At 33.6% G+C, this 24309-nt stretch overlaps 2 protein-coding genes across 29 annotated transcripts in view; both read right to left on the bottom strand.

Moving 5' to 3' along the window:
* The window catches only part of LOC111049646 (MAP kinase-activating death domain protein), a 79367-nt gene extending 73101 nt beyond the window's left edge, over positions 1–6266 (bottom strand). For 15 of the 20 annotated variants that reach the window (XR_005570909.1, XM_039424634.1, XM_039424640.1 and 12 more), the window contains exons 1-2: positions 6162–6254; positions 1486–1718 (exon numbers count right to left, since the gene is read on the bottom strand). The gene's annotated coding sequence lies outside the window, so the exon portion shown is untranslated. Of the gene's footprint in view, positions 1–1403; positions 1422–1476; positions 1719–6021 lie in introns of those variants that run through there. The other 5 variants (XM_039424637.1, XM_039424635.1, XM_039424638.1 and 2 more) reach the window with 5 other exon arrangements.
* Positions 6267–9456: 3190 nt separating this feature from the next.
* Positions 9457–24309, bottom strand: part of LOC111049645 — a 37058-nt gene continuing 22205 nt past the window's right edge. For 6 of the 9 annotated variants that reach the window (XM_039424627.1, XM_022335776.2, XM_039424631.1 and 3 more), the window contains exons 5-6: positions 13033–13151; positions 9457–12317 (exon numbers count right to left, since the gene is read on the bottom strand). In XM_039424627.1, the coding sequence (XP_039280561.1) occupies positions 12128–12317; positions 13033–13151 (309 nt within the window). In that variant the 3' untranslated portion in view covers positions 9457–12127. The remainder of the gene's footprint in view (positions 12318–13032; positions 13152–24309) is intronic. The other 3 variants (XM_039424632.1, XM_039424633.1, XM_022335777.2) reach the window with 3 other exon arrangements.

Raw genomic sequence — 24309 nt, 5'->3', positions numbered from 1 at the left:
CATTCACCCCCCCCCATCCCACCAACGGTCATCAGCATTGGACTTCAAAGTCGGCGCCGCTGCTTGCAGGTATTGTAGAAAACTATGCTTAACGTTTATTATTTTGACATAAATAATATTCAAAGTATATTTATTAATAGATTTTTTCCATACTAAGGACAATTATTATTGTTTAGGTACCATTTACATTTAGAGTTGGTAGAAATAGGGCAGAGACAAGTACCTAATTTAAAATAGCTCTGAACTGAAAAATTAAACAATCTATTCAACAAATGTTGGGCAATAAGCCTTGTGCACCTGCGATTCGCACGACGGGAGAATTCTTAACCCACGGTTAAATGCTTGGAATCAGCGCAGCCATGTGAATCGCAGTAGTGTCCTCAATTCATGTTTTAAATACAATTCAAAAGTAGTAGCCTGAAGAACTAAAGAATAATTATATTGGAAAGTCATTTTTAATAATATAATTGGAAATTCAATAGGCCTACAGTACAATAAATCTTTGAGGCTCCCTTCCAAAAATATCTTCTCAGTTCAAAATTATATAGCATACCGTACATAATAATATAATACAGTCGATTTCAACTTAATAGATGTTGACTCCGACTGACAAAAAATGAAAGTAACCTCTGCAGAAAAGCAAAATCTCAATTCATTCTATACATGTTTTTCTGTCAAAGAGTCCATAAACATATTAACCATGGAATGACCAAACTAGTACCCTATCTCTGGATAAGCCTATTCTCTGATATAGTCCATAAGTAGTAATTTGAGAAATAATTCAATACTTACTACAACATTAATAATATTGCTACAACTATTTTATATCACGCACACAAAACGAACATGAAAACATTTGAACCGTCCCTATCTCATTGAAATACATTGATAAGTTTATCATGTTTCATGAATCATGTAATCATGGTTTGATAGCAATGAATATTTTTCTTAAAATTATTAAGTGTAGAAAAGAAGATTTCTACTCTACTGAATATATTAGAGACATTTTTCATTTATTAATGCAGTACTGTAATACAGAAGATTTTTATTATTAATATTGGTAAATGAATTGCAAATTATTAAAACAATACATGACAGCTACTAATAGATTGTCAGATTCTGATTTTATTTCTATAAAGAATTAACAACAGTACTCTTTGCTTTCCTTTTAGTCCTAAATATGAATGCGATATAGAAAATGAAAACCTTAAGCTTTTTGACAGATTACATCCAAGCTTTTATCAGGTTCTGGAATACTCTTTAGGACTCATCATAAACTAAATTGATGACATCGATTATCAGCAAATGATTGATTAGCTCTGAGGAATGTAGCTGAACACAGCTTAGAAACAGCTCTGGATATTGTCAAGAGCATTGACAACTACAGGGTATTGATTGCATACCAATTTATTAGCTTTTAGTGAGCGAAGCAGCATTAGAAAATGAAGAAGTGCAAGTGAATATTTGAGGTGGTACCGTACTAACTATGAGGGTGGTTTTCTCAGTTCTCAGCTGCTGGTCTCGCTGTCACTGGCTCGGACCTCGGACAGACTACACTACAGCTTACAGCAACAGCATTGGCCAGATCAAGCCAAGCCAAGGATCCGTCTGCGCATGCGTAATAGCGCCAGTCGATAAACAGCGCCACCACCGCTCCCCTCTCATCACCGATGCTTTGCCGAGGTTAATGTATAACCCGTAGCCCCGTTCACAAACGTCTGCGCAAAGCACATCACAAATATTCATTATATATTGGACCTGATGCTACACAATAATTATGGCATTCGAGGAATTATCGAGTTGGAGTAGAAGAGTGCTAATCACATCTTACTCTAATCTCTGGTACTATAGTTTCAACACGATAGTTGAGACAATATAGAGTTTGACAAACTCAAATTCTGCCATCGATTTCTGTGCGGTGATGAGATGCTTCATTGCAGCCAAAATCGATAGTAAGTTGCGGTCAAAGAGTATTGAAGGATAGAAAAACATTAAAGAAGACATTAAAAACATTAAACCAACTCAAATGTTTTATTAAAATAAAAGGTTATGAGAATGTTCTATTCAAATGAGAACTTCATTTTTTATCTTGTTCTGTACGGTTAGTCATATTTTGTACCTATGTTATTGAATAAAAATTTATGCAAAATCTAAAACCTACTACGAAAATTTCCCCTTAAAAATATACCACATATATTTTTCAGCTCTAATATGTATAGTAGTGTCTATTTTCTATAGTTTAGTGTCATTTACATGTGTTTACTGTACATTTTGCTCGAGGAAAATTATTTTAATATCACTTTTAGAAACTTTACTGTACTCTACTCCCTATGATAGAAAATATACATACTAATTGAATTCGTATTTCTCAAATAGTGCAAACAGTTCTTTTTAAATGTAACTTCGATGATTCAGAAGGATCCAGTTACAATTAGTCCGGTTCAATGGCCTAACTTAATTGACCGAGCAAAGTGAGGTCTAAGATTCAAGTCGACGGTTTGGCATTTCTCTTAATGTTTAAATGTTTGAATGTTTATATGTTTTTATGTTGCGCAATTACGGAGAAACGCGGTAACAGATTTTCATGAAAATTGACAGGTATGTTCCTTTTTAAATTGCGCGTCGACGTATATACAAGGTTTTTGAAAATTTTGCATTTCAAGGATAATATAAAAGGAAAAAGGAGCCTCCTTCATACGCCAATATTCCCGTAAAAATCAGACTATAGAATATTATTCATCATAGGCTAAATCAGCTGTCTAGTGGACTATAATACTACCCGTTCAAAAACATCGAACATCTTGAAAATGTATCTTTCCATTAACGTTAGTAGACAGTTGACTATAATACTACCTATTCAAAAACATCGAACATCTTGAAAATTGTATCTTTCCATCAACGTTGTAGACAGTTGCAGCCAGACCTGATAACAGCGCTCACACTCACTTTCCGGGACAACACGTTACTGTACGATATAGGACAGAAAGCTCTATGTTTATTTAGGATTTTTTCTAGACATTTTTAATTGATAAATTATTTATTAATTTTTGAGAAAACATAACAACAGGTCAATGCAACTCACTGAGCGCGAGGTCTACTGTTCACAGAACTACTAGTATACTTCAATTTAATTACAATCTAGCACTAAACTGACTAATTATCATTCATTATTCCATCCCAAGTTACTAAAACTATAATTTTATTAAAGAGCTTGCAAGACTGAACCAAATTACATGCGGGTTGTACAAATACTGTATAAATTTGAAAAAAGGCCGACGCAATCTATAGTCTGTATAGAATAAGTTGAGACTTGGCCCTCCATCCAAAGAGCATTGCGACTTTCTCACATTTATAATTTAACCACATAATTGTTTGTGGAATATCATCCCCGATATTCCAGTGGTGCAGGTTCGAAGTTTCAAGGTTAAAGACTCAGAATTATATTATTTTGTAATAAGTACGGTAAGAGTTCTATATAAGAATAACTGGGAGAATTTCTCCTTTCTATTGGTTTCTAGATCTAGTTTATTTATCATCAATATTTATGATGATTATGTTCTATGATCGTCAATGTCGAGTAAAAAACTAAAAATATTCGACAAAGGGTCTACTATAAAATTTTAGCTCAATTTTTTCCAATTGTCAAAAGTATAATAACGTAATTAACCTCTCGGGAGTTTTAAAGTTAAGAGAGTATGTCCCAAACCCTGTCCTACGGGGGTGGGGGTGTTTCAAAGGTTCATTTTTTTATTCTTTTGTCTTCATCCTACTTGATTACCATTTTTTGTTTATCACATAATATATGTAGGACACGAGCGTCCCACGGACATAACTATTCAGTACAAAATTAAAGCTTATATTATTTCCTACAAGATCCAACTGACATTTTACATATCTCTTATGTTTTTTGATAACATATCACACATTTTTAAAAGAAAGATACGTTTGCCTCAAATTTGTTGGCTCTTTTTGGCCTTTACCTTCTGAAATATCGATGAAAATAATCCATGCTGATTATCAGCTAATAAAGCATTGAGTTCTCTTCAATTTGAAGTATGATTACAATATTTTATGCTTTTCCCTACGACCGTTGCAGCAGTTTTATTATTGACTGTAATATCTTCACTTTTTCAACAATAGATCAATTGACAAATAAATTTGGAGGGAATTAGTTAATGTTTGGTACCCAATTTTTTATTTTACAGCATTATGGTTGGGAATAGTTGGGAGATGAACTTATCAAGAGTTCTCATCCCTACCCCTAGTGCAAGAAGGGTAGTATGACATATCTTATTAATTTCATCATGAAGAACGGCACCTTTCCTAAAAACCTTAAACTATCAAAAATCACATTTATTTTTTAGCCTATAAGAAAGGTGACAGGAACTGGCCAGAAAACTATCACCCCGTAACCGTAGCAATTGTTCCCATTTTAAGTGTGTTTATTGAAGCATGTCCTTTTCAACAGCTATGTGAATACTTCACAGCAAATAATCTACTTTGGGAGCATCAATATGGATTCAGAAGCGATTGCTCATCTGTGGAAAAGTTGATACCATTCTTAAACGTTCTGAAAGCAAGTGTGCGATTGGGACCTTTCCTGTGTACGGTACATGAGTTGCGCATTCGATACTATCTCACATGATGTTCTCTGCAAGTAGCCTAGACTGGGGTTTTATGGAGTTGAAAATATTGAGCTGCAATTACTGAATTCTTACCTCCAGAACAGAAAACAAATGGTTGTGATTGGTAATTACTCATATGAAATTATGAATGTATCACTGCAGCGGTACAGCAGGGTTCAGTGTTTTAGGCCTTTTCTGTTTCTGAAATTCATGAATGACTTCATTTATAATGTTCCATCCATTAATAATATCGTGACCTGACTAGCTCAGTTCTGGTGTCAGAGATTTCAGGTCGCACCTGATCAATTTCAGGTCCTCTGACATGACCTAACGAAGCCGGTTCCATCCACTGAGTGTACAGTATGCTGGTGATAGAACTATTTTAATTCTAAAGATCCTTGGGTAGAGAGTTGAAATTAAATTCATGATTCAATTTGGGTTTCAAGTGTTTACGCTGAAAATTGGACTAAAATTCAAAAGTAAATGAAACATAACCTACTTAGTGAACTAGTGCATGAATAGAAATTCGAAGAAAGAACAGTTTTGGGCTGTGCCTGTTGGTCCTACACCTACCTCAATCATTTAAATTAAATGTGTTTAAATAAATACCGTAAATAAACTTGACAATGCTTTGTCTGCTGTCAGGGCCTGGTATAAGGCAAATGGTTTGAAATTAAATGAGAGTAAGACTGAAGCACTGTTTTCCCCCTTAAGGACAAGCTGAATGATGATCCTCTGACTGTACTAGTGAAGCTTCTGAGTCTCCATTTCGATTTTAAGCTGAACTGGACTATACGATGTTTCCCACTTGGCGTAAAAGCTATCACCATTACGAGTTACATCTATTGAGGAAGCTGGGAAATTGTGTAAATTTGGAAACCACTGCATGTTAACAAATTTCGGTCTTTCCCAATCACATATAACTCACGGTGTGTGACTGTGTGAAACAATAGCCAATAGTGAGGACTAAAAAAGAGTGTTTTTGTGGCATAGAGCTTTTAGTCAAAATAGTCGTTTTTTAGGAAACAGCCCTGAAAAAATTTTTCTTTGGGGTTTTATATGTATTTTGAGGTGCTAAATTTGAATCAGAATTTGCTGACACGCCAGAGGACAGCTTTACCCCTAAAAACCCCCAAAACCTTCAAATTTTCGGACTTATTTCAATGTTTTTATTTTATTTCGAAAACCTCGGGGATTACAAAAAGCATTCTCTACAAAATTGAAGACAATGAAATTTCAGGATTAACTTATTGATTACACACTAAAAAATTGAACTGGAAGGTAAAAAATTATTATTTATATTAATTTACACAATTTTAATCAGTAACTTAGAGAACACAATTTTTTGTTTTCTTTAAACCATGTTGGAAATAATAGGTTAAATACATTAACTTACCCCAGCTCTTACGCCCAGTTTTGATTGTCTGTTAATTCTGCCTTAAATATTATTATAGAAACAATTTGCTATCAACCATAGCTATGATTGTACTTGACATGTAGCTGACTTTACTTTTAGCAATAAATAATATATCCTACCTTGCACAGTAGAAGAAAACCGACTATACACAGCTCTGTAACAAGTTGACGTGACAGCTCTGGACTAACTCTAACCAAGACAAACGACTGTCGACTGATAATAAAAGTGATAACAAAAACAGAAAAAGATTACCAGAGCTACCAACTTTAGAAACCTGCTGGAGATTTTTTCTAGCGTATTTCGTCTGGTAGCAACTCATTTAGGACATTTATAATTGCTTGATTAGAGTGTTGTCGTTTTATTAATTTGTTCGAAACATTTACTTGAATAGTGACACGTTATTTACTTGGATATTGTCACATTATTTCTTTCAATAACGAGTTGCCCTGCTTGGCTGCAGTCGGTAGAGCATGAATAACAAAATATATAACCCTTATTGTGGTTCTTAGAATAATAATAATACCAATTTCTTACTGGCTCGCCCAGGAGCTCTCACAGTTCTCTGCTCTTGCCGGTTACTGACGTCGGCAGCTCCAACAGTCCACAATTTCTGTGACTGATTTGTCGAATTCTGCAAATACAGATGCGAGAATTTGCGCTGCTGAAACTTAATGATATGATTTTGAGATTCTTCAAATCGGATTTAATGATACTGGATAATTTATATAAATCTCTGAAACGTATTATTTCCAAAGATTTGATAATCAATGCTGTATATCGCTGTCTTAACCAACTTATTTGGTGAAGAATATAGTCGGATGGTAATCTTAATAATATTTCAACACTGGTAACTATAAAGATTATAACGAGATTGGTCATGCATGGAGATAGGGAAATAAATAAAGGATACACCCTCAAAATTGATACAAATATATTACACTAAATATCAACAAATAAACAAATATATATATAGAGCAACGAGTATAAAAATTAAAATAAGAACAAATATATGTATTTAAAAAATATCACAGATTAGCTCACTTATTAGGTTTTTTGCTATTAGCATGAAAAATTACCATGTGCTTCTTAAATCATCAATCCTATGCATCTAGACTATGCAGCTCAGTTATCGACTTGCTGTTGCATGTCGAATAAAATCTCATATACCCTCTTTCCAAGTTGAAAGATAATTAATTAATAAATTATAAATCTCAAATATATTAATATATATATCTCAGGGCTAAAGGTTCGGCCTCTGATGGAAATTAGATAAATTAATTTATCCAGTGAACATGAGCTTCATTTATATATTTATAATTTACTAATAAAATTAATGATCGAGTGAACATATATATATATTATAACATTAAATTTAAATATTTATTTCATCTGTTCATACTTAGACATGTAAATCTGATATATAGTTCTTAATTAGTAAAATAGTTTTTGTATGTCTCAAGACTTGCACAAGTTTGATATTAATTTCAATATTTGTATAACCTTTCTACAAGCTAGGTTTTTAAATCTTGTTTCACTCGAAGCACTGAGGGCACCCTAGATAAATATATTTTTTGTTAACTGTAACTCATGTGCCAAAATTCACAATATGATGATGGCAATCCGAATTTTCTGTCATCTTGGGTTTTCTGGTGGCCAAAGTCATCCTCTTCAAGGGAATAAATAAATATATCTGTATGACTTATGCCTTAATATGGCCTCACTAAGTCTTATGAAAATTATTTATTGAATTCAAACTTAAATCTTTCAAATATTAACAAAAAAGAGACTTGTGCTCTATAAAATTAGTGGCGTTCCATGGTGACATCTGGCAAGCAAGTGGGCTCTGATCTACCCCTATTCTCTATTATCACACTTCCATATTCCAAATTTGCATATTATTTAAATATTCAACTACTATGACATTATATAATCAAAAAGTCTATGTCAATCTGCTAGGCTATTACCTTTATCTTATGTGTTATAGGTATTTTATAATTACTCAGATTACATCTGGTACATGAACTGAGTAGTGATAACTTACAAATTCTTATCATTTATATAAATTCGGAGGGTTATTTTTGAATCAGCTCGCTATTACCGCCAATCAGCCACTGCAATTTGATTGGCTCATCTAAAAATTACAAATGTATCCATGCGCCTGATAGAATATACATACTTCCTTAATATTTTTATTTATCTATATACATAAAAGCGAAATGGCACTCACTCACTGACTGACTGACTGACTCACTCACTCACTCACTCACACACTCGCATAACTAAAAATCTACCGGACCAAAAACGTTCAAATTTGGTAGGTATGTTCAGTTGGCCCTTTAGAGGCGCACTAAGAAATCTTTTGGCAATATTCCAACTCTAAGGGTTGTTTTTAAGGGTTTAAAGTTCATCTTTTAGCATGTATATTCTTCTTCTCCCAATCTCTTAATTATAATTGAAATTTCCATATCATATGTTACTATAGAACTATAATCTAGATAGAGTACCTCTTCGAAACAGTTGTTAACTGGCAACTAAATTAATAATTTTGTCAGGTTGGTATTAAGTTGAGTTGAATTTGTTAAGTTGGCACCAAGTTGAAGATTTAAATGCATTTATCGCGGAAAAATAATTGATTGGGCACTGCTACTTCAATCCTGGGAATATTATATTACTAGCCGTCAGGCTCGCTTCGCTTGCCATATCCGTTTAGTCTGAACCCCCGACTGGATTGTCCTAACATAGAGATAAAAATGCTCAAATGAAAAATGCAGGCGAGCGAAGCGAGCCTGCTGATCTCATTCTTGGACGATCCAGTTGGGGGTCCAGGGGGCGGAGCCCCCTGGCTAGACGTATATGGCGAGCGAAGCGAGCCTGACGGCTAGTTTTACATATTTTGTACATGCTCATTTTACACAATAAATTTTTTATTGTTAGTTTATTAAGTTTTTTTTTCCATTTACAATAACATGCCATGTGGTTACCAAATCCTCTGGTTGCTATTTGTTTACAACTTAAATTTGCCAAAAGTGTCTGGCTAAATTTCAAATTATACGGCTTGATCGATTATTTAGGTTGCTGACCAGTAAGTATTAAAGCCTAACCTCAAAATTTCATTATTTTATATAATTCAATAAATAGCAAATAAAATTATTTTCTATTTGGCTGTCCAATTCCATGACAAAGAATAATATTAATGCATCGTTCCCTTGCATCCAGACATGAATAAATGCACTCAGTAAGGGTTCCTGACTTATAGAATTGTTTTTTAGATGACATCCGATAACCTGTATCAAGATGGACCTCGATTCTCAGAAGAGAAGATTCCACGATTACATATGTCTTGTTCCTATCTTCTTTCATAAATAGATTACTTGTTGAATATAGTACAAGTAAGGTATATTAAAACATTGAGGATTTGTAAAATAAACGTATCTTTATTTTTCAACACTCAATGGCGTATTTAGACAAAAAATCAACTCGCCATGGAGTTTTTAGGACAGTAAAGTTAAGAAATTTTAATACAATTTATCATGACAAATATTAGTAAGAACTGGGAACACAAGTAGGAAAACACTGAAAGGCCTAACTGTAAAGAGTATAACACAGAACGTAAAAACTCATTATTTTGTGTTCATTAGTTTATACGTTTTCTGTTTGATCCTTTACAATTTTTATCTTTCAGTGTTTTCCTAATAATGTTGACTGTCTAAAATTATAAAACGATACATAGTTTTGAATTTCTCTTCTCAAAACATGAAAATTAAAAGTTTATATTTTATTCAACAAAATAATCAAGTTATGTACATAAGTCCCAACGTTAGTAGTCTACTAACTTTGCATAAGTCCAACGTTGGTATGTCAAGTTACGTTGAAATAAATTATTCAAAAGCTCTCATTATTGATAACATTTAAAATGCAGGGAGTTTCAAAAGTTACTTCAAACTTTGAAAATGAAACTCATGAAACAAAAGGTACAGATTTGTTTTAAAGGAAAACACTTCAAGTTTTAATTAGAATAGTTGTATAGTGCAAAGTTGCGAGTTCTAGAGGAACTTTTGAAACATTTTATATTAATAAACTTGAAAAGTGTATACAAATTATTTGATTGGATTTCCATCTGGAGCAGGTTTAATATAATTCAACATATCCCAACTTAGCAAATTTTACTTAAACATAAACGTTTCAACAAACATCAGCTCTATTTTACTAAGTTTACATCATGACAAAACTATTTATTGCCCTATTTTCATTGATCAATTAATTCTTATTTATTTAGTAACTAATTTGTAGTTCAAAGTGATCGTTAAGATAAAAGCCTAATCAAATACCAAATTATTTTTGAAATAATAAACTTGAATTAATAATAAGTTATACAATTGAATAGCATAACACTGACTGTTTATAGACTTTATACGTCTTATAAAAATTGAATTATTATTGAATTAATAATTTTCAAAATTCTTCTTTCACATTTCTCAAATCAGTCTTTTTCATCAACGAAATCAGCTTTCTATCTGAACATAAATTGACGAAGAATAATATTCTAGAACTTCTAGTTAAGACGTTAACAGGTATCAGGTAGCAATTTATTAAGATGAGATCACAACTTTGAAATCGGACAAAACATTTCAGATCTTATAATCTTCTATACTATTCATGAAATGAAGAATTAAAATTAGCAAGTACGAAATAAATGTTAGAAGCGTCATAAGTTCTGAACTACAATTTAATAAATAAGTAATCAAATTATTTCCTCCACCTACTGTCTAAAGTTTACTCCCTGGAACATAATACTAAAGTGTCACTTTTTCGCTCTCGGGAAAACAGAAAACTCCCAAGGGCGTAAAAGTAACTCCATTTAAATAACATGGGAAGCATCTCTATTTTAAAAACTTACATTTGAAAAAGGTTGAAAGGTCTAAGCTCAGATGAGGAATCTATAGAGGTGTCTGTCATTGATTCAACAGAAATTTGATCAACTCATGAAATATATGTTTGTATGACATTACATACTTAATATTAGTAGACAATGAAATTGTATACATATTTTTAAATATTTTATTCTATTCAAAATACCAGCCAACAAATATTTTTCATCTGCGATTCAAATCTGAAACGCGCGAACTGGAGTCAGCCATTGTTGATAGTCGGCCAGCTGATAATTCTTACAACTTTTGCCGATTGATAGCGCAATCGACAGTGCAAACCAGACGACCGGTTTTTAGGTTGTTGTAAAAGAAAACATTGTCATCAATAACATGAATTATTAAAATTATTTGATTTGCAGTTTCTATAAAAAAATGTAGGTGGAGGAAAAATGTTGTGTAGGCTACATCACATATACAAAACATTTCAATTACAAATAATTACATTATATTTCATAATTTGTATAATACAGATATACAAATAACTATTTCAATTATTATTATTATTATGTTTCTATTGTTTTCAACTGTTTGTGTTTTTCACAGACCCTTGTGGAGCGTGGGTGACATCCACTTGAAATTAATCAAGTATGCAATCAGTTTCAACACTATAACAAACACAGAGTTATTCTAAATGATGGACCCATTTTGAAAAATTCATATGTACTGAAGTAATTATCCAATATATACAATCTTTATACCAATGAAAAAATGAAATATAAAATTCCAAAGTTTGTTCACACTAATTACCTTGGTACTCTATTATATTGGGTTGCCAGGACGCAGGATCACGCAGTCAGTCATTCGCTCACTCCATCATTGGGTACTGCTGTCAGACTAGGGCAGCCATTCAGGCAGCCACATTTTGGCTGTGAGCAATCGCCAGCCTGGCTGACTGTGTAACATGGTTGCTGTGCGTCCTGGCTGCCTAGCCCAATGTATTTATTGTAAAAACAACTTGAAATTTTTTCTTCCCATTGGTATGAATATTGTTTATTTTAGATTAGTACTTTGATGAATATGAATTTTTTAAATGGGTCCATTATTTGCAATAACTATACATCAAGTGAGCAGTATCAAGAAGCCTAGAATAGGAGTAAGAGAAGGAGCGCGCTTCTTCTTAATTATTAAGAATCATTTCTGTGCATTTTATGAAAAACTTACAATTTTACAGAATTCTTAAGGTCTGTGAGAACAATTCTCACTTTTTTTGAATAGTCCATGCAAGGAGTGCAAATAGAATCAGACCTACCAGCCCTCTTATTTTTACAAATCGGACATTTGCTGTGGGGTTTGGAGTTTTTTGGCCACCTTGTAGTTGAAGGTCCATACTGGTAGGTTGTTTGGCTGCTAAGAGAATAATAGAACATTATTACAACATTATGACAAGGATAGCAATTCTGGAAAGCATTACATTGATCAGAAAAATATACATGAAAGTCTCCAGTAGATCTAGAGAAACATAACTCAATATTATTCGTTGTGTTTGTTTGTAATGTTTATTTTGAACCAAAATTTTATAAAAATTGTACACGTGAAATTCTAAACTCATCTTGGACTTTGTCATCTATAAATTTGGAAGAAAAATAGCACAAGGACTACCTTATTATTTTATCTTTCAATGTTATTACATTAGCGTTATTTGCATTGTAAATAAATAAATAACATTACTCTCATCACAAATTACACTTAAAAATTCAATCACTATTCTAAATTTGAGACATAGAGGAAGAACATTTTTGGATCATATTCTACTTGTTTATGGGTCTAAGGAATTTGAGGACAGTAATACAAAACAAGGAGTGCAAATAGAATCATACCTACCAGTAGATCGTGCTTAATTAATCAGGCGAATGATTAAACATTCTATTTGGTAAATTTTTCAATTCGAACTTGATTTAACCATAATGTATTTTCAAAATTACACTAAATTGAAGTTATTACTTAGATTTTACACACCTATTTTCTTGAACTACTAGAATTGAAAAATCTATAAAAAATATTATTATAAAATCAGTAATGTAATAGGATAATTCAATGGTAAAACTTGAATGTAGGTACTTACCCTTTCTTAATGATAGGTTCTTCTTCTTCTTCTTTTTCTTCTTCTTCTTCTTTTTCTTCTTCTTCTTTTTTCCCTCCTACTAGTTCTGATTTGACCTCCTGAGGAGGTTTGACCTTAACCTGAAGGACAAAAAGAGCTCAATATTTCATTTGTATTTTTCAAGAGAAATTGAGAGAATTCTTAATTTATTTTAATGTAATTACCACTCAATGAGATTATATATTTATAAAAATTATTTTTTAAATGTTATAGCGGGTTGTCAATTGTGAATAATCTAAAATAAACTAATACTGAGGGTGATGCCCAAATAAGCTCTTAGGCTTGAGCGTGGGTAATGAGTGAGAGGGATGACGACTACTTTTTAGGTAATCGTCTCCTCCGAATGACGGGGTGGCCGTATCTATGAAAGAAAATATTTTGTGGAGCATAATTCAACTGATTGATAATTTAATATAACTTTTTATTTATTACTAGTACAGCGTTGCTGCTTTATCAAACCAATCTGCTTTGGCGAGAAGCTGCAAACCTTTAATTATTGTAAGTTTGGATGGATGTAATTGTGTGTATGGTGACAACATCTTTCATCAGAGAAACTACTGAATCTTTGCTTATGAGTACATAAGGCTGGCAGTAGGGGTAAAATGAGAGTTTATCTTTAAAGCTGGTTCAAATCTGCTTCCAAATCTGCCCCCCAAGCTGATTCTAGGTTCTAACCTAACCCAATCTAATCTAATCTAACCTAACCATACCCCTAATCTCTCAATAAACCACAAATAAAGATCCTCACTTTTATTATTTCCATTTTTATGGAAAAGTAAACCCAGCTTTTTTATTTCTTGAATAACTAAGAAACTGTCGATTTTATTAAAAAAATACAAGAATAACTTTCTTTAGTAAATTTAATAACAAATCCATTGACACCTCATTTGTCAAGATTGAACAGAAATTAAGGATCAGTCACACTATAACCTAACTCAACTTTTTCTTATTACTTTAAAATCAAACTGTGCAGCCAGCCAGTAACATCTTGAGCCCTCAGCATCCTTCAACATCAGCACTCTCCCCCACCCCCAGAGGGAGTCCTCTGTCTCCAGCCAGCTAAGTTTTCTTATGACTCTAATTTGAACTACTTGAGGACATCTCTTCCCTCAAGTCATATTGAGAAGAAAAAATATATAATAAAAATGTATAAGAAAGAAGTCAAGTCAGATATATTACTTGTTGAACAGAGTGTACATCTTGATGAGAGTATTACTAGTAAATATGTGTATATCACTCACACACCATATATTCAACAGACATCCAATCATAATGATCAGATTCAAATTAGTTTGAAACAAGAAGATATTTATACACTTCCAAGTGAAAGTTTTCTCATAATTGAAGGTGAAATCAAAGTGAAAGATAATAATGATGAGGAAACCAAAGACTATTCGCTTATCAATAATGAATAATGGAGTTGCATACCTATTTGATGAAATCAGATATGAATTGGGAGGGGTTAAGGTTGATTGTACACGTAATGTAGGATTGACAACAACCATGAAAAACTATCTACGTCAATCAAAACTCAATGAAAAAATAATGGAGAATGCAGGATGGAAGTTGACTGGATGGAAATGTTTAGATAAATTCTGCCTTTGCATACCTTTGAATATGTGGTTAGGTGTAATGGAAGACTACTATAGAAAAGTTATATTGAATGTTCGTCAGGAAATTGTTCTGTTAAGATCATCATCAGAATCTGATTGAATTGAATCAGAGACAGCAAAATCAGTGAAAATTAATATTACAAAGCTACAATGTAAAGTACCCTACATACATGCTTCTGACACTGTTCGTCTTGATCTGTTGAGTTTAACCAATACCTACTATTACTTCAGGCCCCACAACTAATTAATGACGTCATAACATGTAGATTGATTCTTCCGATTGATTCTTCCTAGATCATGGTAGTTTCTACTAGCTCATCAATGTATGCTCTCTAACTTTTGTTACTGTATCGATTTCTTATTGGATGGAACACTATCTAAATTCCAGATTAAAGACAAATTTTCCATTCACACTTTATTTACACTGTTATACTACACTTCATGTAAACCGTTGTTTTGTAGAATTGAAGATCTTCCTTCTTCTCGCTCGTATCCATTTTCGTTTCAAAGTTTCATTTTTCGAAAAAGAAAATACCGTATGGAAACTTTTGGAGTCTTGTTATAATTCCCGCGACAATTAGGTACACAACAGTATTCCATGGTTTAAAACCCCGAATTCATCATCAATTTTCACAAACGAATATTAAAAGAAAGATAAACAAACCATATTCATTGAAATGGAAGACCGTAAAAATTCATTTTGTAATCCCAAATTAGTTGATTATCAGATAATTATCAGATGTGATAACAAGCATCAGCGCTCTTATTTCGCTTGCTTACCGCCAGTAGATCATCGATCTACATGTGATGACGTCATAGTTTATTAGAGCTTTAGTTGTGGGGCCTGAAGTAATAGTAAGTATTGGTTTAACACATAGTGATATACCAATTAGCATTCCATTCAGATCATAAGAATTGGGAATCTATCATCCAACCACTTCCACACTCTACAAATTTATCAATATTATTCCATATTTTACCTTCAACCTCATCCCACTGATTACTAAACTCCTTTATATTATCATTAATTTGTAAAATTGTTCTTGCTCTCCTATGGAATGTAAGCGAATTATTAAGTTCATGATCTCCAACCACTTTTTTCAAATTTAACTTTAAAGCAACATACCATTTTATATTATCATTTGATTTTTCTGCTTCTTTCAAACATATCTCAAGCACAATTGGTTTTAATATTCAAATACTGACTGTGGTGATATAGTGTCAAATTTGCGCCATCTATATAAGAAAACTTTACCATTGAGGGCTTGGATTTTTCCAAATGAATTCATTCTAGTATTCCTTTTTTTAAAGTAGAAAAATGTTCTCGGTCTGGATAACCAAACCTACAATTGAAGAGTGTATTTGTTCAGGAGGAAGCCATCTTGAAGAAATAATTGTCAAAGAGTGATAGATTTTATAATTAATTCTCAAATGGCAAGTCTTGAACTTTACATTAGTTTGAATAAAATCATTTTTACCCTTTTTTAAAAGTTCCCGTTATTCGGTGTCACCCTTGAGGGCACGCCACACCAAGCTCGCTACCGCGGCGGTAGCGAAGTTTTAAAAATCGCTAGCCATGTATTCAGGTTGATCGCGCCACACCGAGCTCTACCACCTACGACCGCCTGCTAGGCGATTCAACAAAAGTTCGCTGAGAGGTAGTACGGCGGACAAAGCGAGCTCAGTGTGGCGCGCTCAACCTGAATACATGGCAGGCGATTCGAAGAGGTAGCGCATGCGCACCTCTCCTCCTACTAGTAACTACTAGTACGTCTCACCCCCCACTACTAGACTCACTACTCGGAGACTACCGCTAGCGGACGTTTTTCGGTGTGGCGAGCTCAGCCGAGAAAACTACCACCAGCGGTACTACCTCGGCGGTACTGGCGAGCTTGGTGTGGCGAGTCCTTTATAGGCTATAAGACTATAAGAATGTACATCGTCATTATAATTTTATTTTATTTTTTGCTAAGGGTGATGATGACCACTTAAGCTTTGAAGCGGCCCTTACACATGCAATATTATTGTACAATATAGTAACAACTTATAAAATTAGACAACACAATTGTAGTAAACACGTCATAAGTTAAGGAACTGGAATAACCAACCGGCTTTTTAAAAAGAATTATTTATTTCAACATACTAATACATCTAATACATGGTTATAAGCGATGTACGCTCTACGAGCTCTGGCAACAGACTGACTCGAAAAAGCAACTAAACTAATGGCTAGTAAATAACAATGCATAGCTACATCAGCATTATAAACGGGGTTACCAAATGTAACTCCTCCCCCCCAAGTGTGAAGCTGCCCTCAGCTTCAAAAATAAAATAGTATCAAGTCCAAGTACAAAAATTAAATATTAGTTACATGGCAATCTTGGATACATTTGTTGGGAATCGGTATTAACAATATCGTTATCCACGCCAGAATTACAATTATTTGAGTTAGAAATGGACAGTTTTTGCCAAATTATTTTAATAAAAATGAATATCAATAAAATTACAACCAAAATAAATAATATAGTAATTACAACAATATAGATGATTCTATTGTCTTGTAGAGGTAATTCATCAATAATATCAAGTTGTTGAAATTTTATGTTTGCAGTATGTACTTCATCAAAACTAAAATTAGAAATCTTTTTATTTTCTATAAGTTTAGTTGGCACAATAACTTCATTTTCCCAAAATATGTTTGGTCTGTAATATCCAATTAAAGTCTCTGAGTTATCAATTTTTGACAATTTAGTTTTTCTGTTTGGAAAGAGAGTAACATTTTTCTTCTTGGCAGAACTGTAAATTATACATGAACTTACATTAAATAATATAAAACTATCAATTATGTTAATATATTTCACTAAAGAAGACCCATCTTTTAAAACTAATTTATTACATCCATTTAAATCTCTATCATCTAACAATTGTTCAATACATAAATTTTCAATACGACTTATATTACTACAATAATAATTATCATTGATAAGTTCGCAAGTTCCAAAAAATAATTTATCATTACGGAGTACAAAAGAAGGATGTACAATTGTTGTTACAATTTCATTTTCTTGAATGACAGGATATGACAACAGGAAAAATGTTTCATAAATTGCCGACTGTAGCGGTACTTCAATGAAATAAGAAATGTGGTCTTTAAACATTGCACAATGGACTTTGCTGAGTTTCCATATTACACTGACATCGTTTGAAATGAAGCTAAAATTCGAATTTCGGTGCATGAGAAAAAGTTCATCGTGAGAAATAATAGTCGAGTGGAGTACATTCAATTTACAAAATTCTAAGCTTGTTACAATATCAGAAATTTTATTATTTAAAAGCAAGAGAGAGTCAAATAACAATGAGGATTGCTGATTAAGTTCGATTCTGTTTGATTCATTATACAATGAATTAAAGTAATTACTGATTTTCATATTATTTGATCGTATTGTTTTCATTTCATTGTTGAATTCCTCCATTAATTTATGATTAACAGCAAATTGTTTTTCTACATTATTACTAAGATGGTATTCGTTTGATTGCACAGTTTGTAAAATTTTATCATATCGTTCCTTATCGTTAGCGTCCATATTACCAGTGAGCCAAGAAAGTGCAGATCCTACACTATTAAAAAGGCCTCGTTTTTTTCTATAATTAATTGATTGGATTTGATTTAATTTACTCTTCGTATACTTTAAATTTAATTTCATGATGCTTAGGCGACTCTTATCAATATCCTTATTAGCTAAAAAATCAATAAATGTTTCTATATTACTTAATTCTAATCTTAAATAGCTAGTACTTATTTTATGAACATATGTGTATGTCGTGTTAACAATAAAGGAGTTCTGAATTTTAATGGGAGCAACACCGGAGGATTTGCTCAGATCAATCATTTCATAAGGTGCTGCTGGGGCCAGCAACAGGAGAAGTAGGATTGGTATCATCGTGTCCTGTAACACATAAGTTCTTTCGTTTCACCAGTTTTTTGGGGCGTTTCATTCTATTGGGGTGTACTTTAAATGGGCGTTTCTGAATTGCTCGAGGGTTCGTAGCTAGTTTATCGTCTTTACTGTAGTTTACTTTGAAGAATTTCGGTTTAGTTTTTTTGTTAAAAGTTGTTTTAATGTAAGGTTCTTTTTCAATTTCTACATCCTTTTCACGATTGACATTCAGTTGTTCAGTGCGTGTTTGTTTTTCGGATTCAATTTTATTCTTTATCAACTTGTGAACTAAGTTCATTCTTTCTAAATATTGGTGAGACTGTTGTTCTGTCACCAATCTTTCCGTAACTCTGTTAACAAAAGGATTGTTTGATATGCCATAAGTTATTTCCATGGGAGTCATTTTCAGAGTTGAGTTGAGCGTATTATTAAATGCTATAACTGCTAGTTTCATGTTTGTTTCTGTTGAATTGTTTTTATTCTCCAATTGAATTGCATTTAGGATTTCGATAAGCGTAGAATGAGCTCTTTCAATTAAGCCTTGAGAGTCTGGGTGTCCAGGAGTGACATAGTATGCTTCAACACCGTACAATCTCAAAAAGTCGCGTAAACCTGCATTGTCAAACTCACGGCCGTTGTCCATTTGTATAATTTTGGGTAGGGAAAAGATGAAAAATAATCATTCAGGCGTTCTTGAATATCGATTTGGTTCAAACTTTTTAGGGGATGGACTGTTAATCGTTTGGAAAAACAATCAATCATTGTCAAAAACTTTATTTTATCGTATTGGAAACAGTCAATTTGTAGTTTTTCAAATGGTTTATCTGGAGTAGGAGTGACTTTATATGTGACTCTAACAGGTTGTCTATCATACTTTACTTTCAGGCATACAGCACACTTGTTAATGTAATCTGTTACGTCTCGTAGCATTGATGGCCAGTAATATCTTCTTCTTACCTGATTATACGTTTCATTGATACCTCTGTGGTACGTCTTTCCTTCATGGTGATTTGAAATTATCTGTTTTTGTTCATCAGTATCCACTATATCTAAATTCATTTTCTTATACCTTTTCAGTTTTATCGAATCGAACGTTTCTAATAACACATTTTTAAAATTGTTGAAAATTTTCTCGTACTCATCATACAAAACACCTTCTCGCGAACAGAAAACTCCATATACTGTTTTTGGTTTCAAAAACTCAATACATTTATTTTTCATGTCATCATAATCGTTAGCGTTCCTAAAATAAATGGTCAATCGTCTTTTACCAAAAATTTTTCTCAATTGAGGGGCTTGGTCACCTCGTTCAAGAATAAGTTGGTTATGCTCAATATTAAGCAACTTATCATCATCAGCTATACAACCAACACCGAGTACCTGTTCATTTGAGCTTTCTTGCGAGTGTATCGTAGCTAAGCTGCGATTATCGTTCTCGGCTTCTTGTTCGTCATCATTATTATCATTACTCACGATATTCTCACGATCAATGTCATCATAAGCATTATTATTTACAAAGTTTCCTTGATTAGCATTATTTACTAAGTTATCATTACCAGTATTATCATTCCGCTCGCCTAATTTAGTCAGTGTTAGTATTGAACCTTATCAAATCGTCTATACTTATATCATCATATTCGTGGGGGTCATCACTAGTATTCTCCAAACCTTGAAAATCATTCACAAAACCTCGAAAACCATCTTCGAAACCTCGAAAACCATTCTCTTCATTTTCCATCATAGTGACGTCATAAGGACGGGACAAAGCATCCGCTACAAAGTTGGTTTTCCCTTTTATGTAGGTAATGTCAAAATCGAATTCTTCTAACAAAAGTTTCCATCTTATCAATTTGGAATTTGGCTCTTTAATACTATGAAGCCATTGGAGAGGTTTGTGATCAGTCTGAATTAAAAACTTACGTCCATATAAGTAGGGCCTAAAATATTTACAACACCACACAATAGCCAATAGTTCTTTTTCTATGGTTGAAAGATTGATCTCATTTTTGTTCAATGTCCTTGAAGCATAGGCAACAGGTAGATCTTTACCATTGAAAATCTGTGAAAGCACTCCTCCAATAGCAAAATTGCTAGCGTCAGTAGTAACTATGAATTGTTTAGAAAAATCGGGTAACTGCAATATTGGACTGTTTTGTAGCATTGTTTTCAGTTTTTCAAATGCATTAACGTACTCCTTATTAGAAATGTCAACCTTGACATCTTTTTTCAAAGCTTGAGTCAGAGGCTTAGCGATTTTTGCATAGTTTTTGATCATTTTTCTGTAGTAACCAGTTAATCCTAAAAATTGTTTTATTTGTTTTTCGGTTTTGGGAATCGGGAAGTCTTTGATTGCTTTCAATTTGGCGGGATTTGGTTGAATTCCTTCTTCTGAGATTACATGTCCTAGGTACAACAATTCTCTTTTGAAAAATTCAGTTTTATCGAGCTGTATTTTAAGATTGTGTTCTTTCAATTTTTTGAAAACGGATCTCAAATGTTTCAAATGCTCCTCTAAATTGTCAGAGAATACAATTATGTCGTCCATATACACTAAAACATTCGGCATTCTAGCAAATAGTATGTTCATATTACGCTGAAAAAATGGGGGTGCATTTTTCAATCCAAAGGGAAGCCTTAGAAATTCGAAGTGGCCGTCTTCTGTTGAAAAAGCTGTTTTTGGGACAGACTCTGGGTCCATTTCAATCTGATGGAAACCAGAATATAAATCTATCGTCGAGAAATACGTAGCTCGTCCTATTTTTCCAAATAGATCTTCAATATTTGGTAGAGGATATTTGTCAGCTATAGTTTTTTCATTGAGTTTTCTGTAATCGATTACCATTCTAATTTTCTTTTGACCAGAAGCATCCATTTTCTTGGGAACTACCCATATTGGAGAGTTGTATGGGGAGTTTGAGGGTTGAATTATTTTGTTCTTTAGCAACTTTTCTATCTCAATTTGAACGTCTTTCTTGAAAATTTGAGGGTACCTATAATTTCTTGTGTATACAGGATTGTCATCAACTGTGTTGATTTTGTGTTTGAGTAAGTTCGTCGACCCTAGAGGGATATTTTCAAGTTTGATTATTTCGGGAAATTTAATTACTAAATCAAATATCTCCCTTTTCTCTTCATCATTCATATGATCTGTACGCAAAGTTTCAAAAATCAAATTCTTCACTAATGCAAAATGTTCGGGACTCTCGGTCACTGATTCATTAGTTGGCTCATAAATAGTTTCTATCTCATCTATTTCCATGGGTTCAGGACTGATGGTCATGAGTTCATGAGAAAACGCTAGACATGTACATTCATCATTAACTATATCTACTATACCTTCTTCAATACTAAATTTATCATTTGTTACAGGTTTAAGCAATCCTCGTCCTACATTGGGAATAGACCTAACTGGGACAGTTATCACATTAAAACCTGGTTTCAATTCAATTTCGTTACTACTAGAATTCATTACAAATAATAATTTTTTCGATCCATTATCATAATCTAACGTCTTATCCTTGAAATTAACATTGGCATTGAGTACACTTAGAGTTTCATGTCCTAATAAAATGTCATACTTCTTAGAAAATTCAAATAAATACATCTTAATTCTAGCACACATTGGAAACACTTGTGACGAGTTCATAAAAATATACTCATCTCCTTTTCTTTCACCAGCAGGTGTCTTCACGATAAATTCTTCCTTAAATCTAGTCACATCAGGTGGTACAATAGCGGGATTTATATAGTTCTTCACTGATCCAGTGTCAACAAGCCATTTTAGATTAGAATCATCGACAAAGTACGGGAGGGATTTGTTGATAATCTTCAACTCGAACTGATTGGCGGGTCCCCCGAAGGAGCTGGGCCTAATCCTAAAAAACGGTCTGCCAATTCGTTTACAGCTGAAGTGAGAGAATCGATTTGAGTTTGCATAGATTGAACGAAACTAGTTTCATCAAGTGGAGTGACATTTACGTTAGATTCGTCAATGCAATTTCCTTCCATATAATGAACATCGTGGAACGAATTGTTCCGTGCAGAGTTGTTACTACGATTGGTTGAAACAGTACGCATTGAGACAGTATTTTGAGAATTCCAATTTGGAGACTGTCGAACGTTTTGTGCACCGCCTTGGAAATTACGAAAGTTACTGTTGAAGGATTTTGGTTGGACAGTTTGAAATTGAGACTGCTGAAATCTTGCGTTAAATGGTACTAGATTCTGTTGAGGCTGTTGAGATTGGATTTGTGGAGGTTGTTGGAATTGGTTGTGTTGAAACCTATATTGGTTAAAAGGAGCAAAAGTTTGCTTGAAGGGTTGTTGGAAACTTCGAGGTGAATACTGCCTGAATTGGGGAAACACTGATCGCGGTTGAAAGAAGTTACGCTGCCGAAATTGAGGATTGATAACTGCATTATCAGACACAGATTCCGTAAGTTTCAATTGATTTAGCACAATACTGCAATCACTGCGAAGGGTGTCGCGGGCTTCGTCCAAGTTCTTAAGCTTGTAGACTTGGAGATGAGCTCCGAGTGTTGGATGAACACCGTGAATAAGTGTCCTTACAAGTGTCATGTCAAGTTGTTCAAGAAGGTTTTTGAGTAAGTCGCCGGATACACCGTCTAATTTGTAGCGAGTAACTACCCTGGTTCGTTTTTCGTTTAGTCTGTCAAGAAAGTCAAGGGGATGTTCATGTTGAAAAGTTTTCATGATAGCAATCTCTGCTATGAGGTCTGGAACAGTACGTTTATCGGAAAAGTGTTTCTTTATGAGTTGAATAAGTTCGATTACATTGGAGCACTCACTATTTTGAACTACGCTATCAGCTGTGCCTTCTAAGTTGTGAAGTGCAGCGGTATACAAAAGCCAGTGGTTCTGGTCACGTTGAGTTTTTTCGATAGCATCATTACAGTAAAGTCTGAAAAGTTCTTCAATGGATCTGAGAAATTTGGGAATTTTATCAGGTGTCCCATCGAACTTGGGAATAAAGTCCAACAGATGTTTGGGGATAGTTGCCATAGTGGAAGAGTCTAATTTGGAGGGCTTGATGAGTTGATTTGAAGCAGAAGAAAGTGAAGCTGAGGTAGAAGAATTCATTCGTTACTTACAGTAGCAGCAATGGTAAGAACTGGATTTACTTCCGGTTGTTGGATGAAAGCGTTCCGGAAGGAGTCTGCCAGTGTGGTTGCCAAGATGAAAGGAGTCCGGTGGCGTGGTTATCCCGTGTAGAAGCTCCGTTGAAGTTGAAGGTTCACCTCACTTAGTCCTCCGATAGGTTCCTTTTCAAAGTCGAAATAAGCGATCGCGACACGAATCGGAAAACTAATATTGTCAAACGAACAACATCGGAAAACTGCGCGAGGGTGGTTCGGGTGCCAGTTAAGGAACTGGAATAACCAACCGGCTTTTTAAAAAGAATTATTTATTTCAACATACTAATACATCTAATACATGGTTATAAGCGATGTACGCTCTACGAGCTCTGGCAACAGACTGACTCGAAAAAGCAACTAAACTAATGGCTAGTAAATAACAATGCATAGCTACATCAGCATTATAAAGGGGGTTACCAAATGTAACTATAGACAATGCGCAATGCGGTTGTCGCAGCTTACAAAACTTGTGTGGCCTGATTTTATCAGTTGGTACTATATTGTAACATAATATTTAGTATCTATTTCGTG

This window comes from Nilaparvata lugens, chromosome 3 (genome assembly GCF_014356525.2).
Source record: "Nilaparvata lugens isolate BPH chromosome 3, ASM1435652v1, whole genome shotgun sequence".
Lineage (NCBI taxonomy): Eukaryota > Metazoa > Arthropoda > Insecta > Hemiptera > Delphacidae > Nilaparvata > Nilaparvata lugens.
The sequence above is the reverse complement of the archived record's forward strand: the minus strand, read 5'-3'. Positions and strand labels throughout refer to the sequence as shown.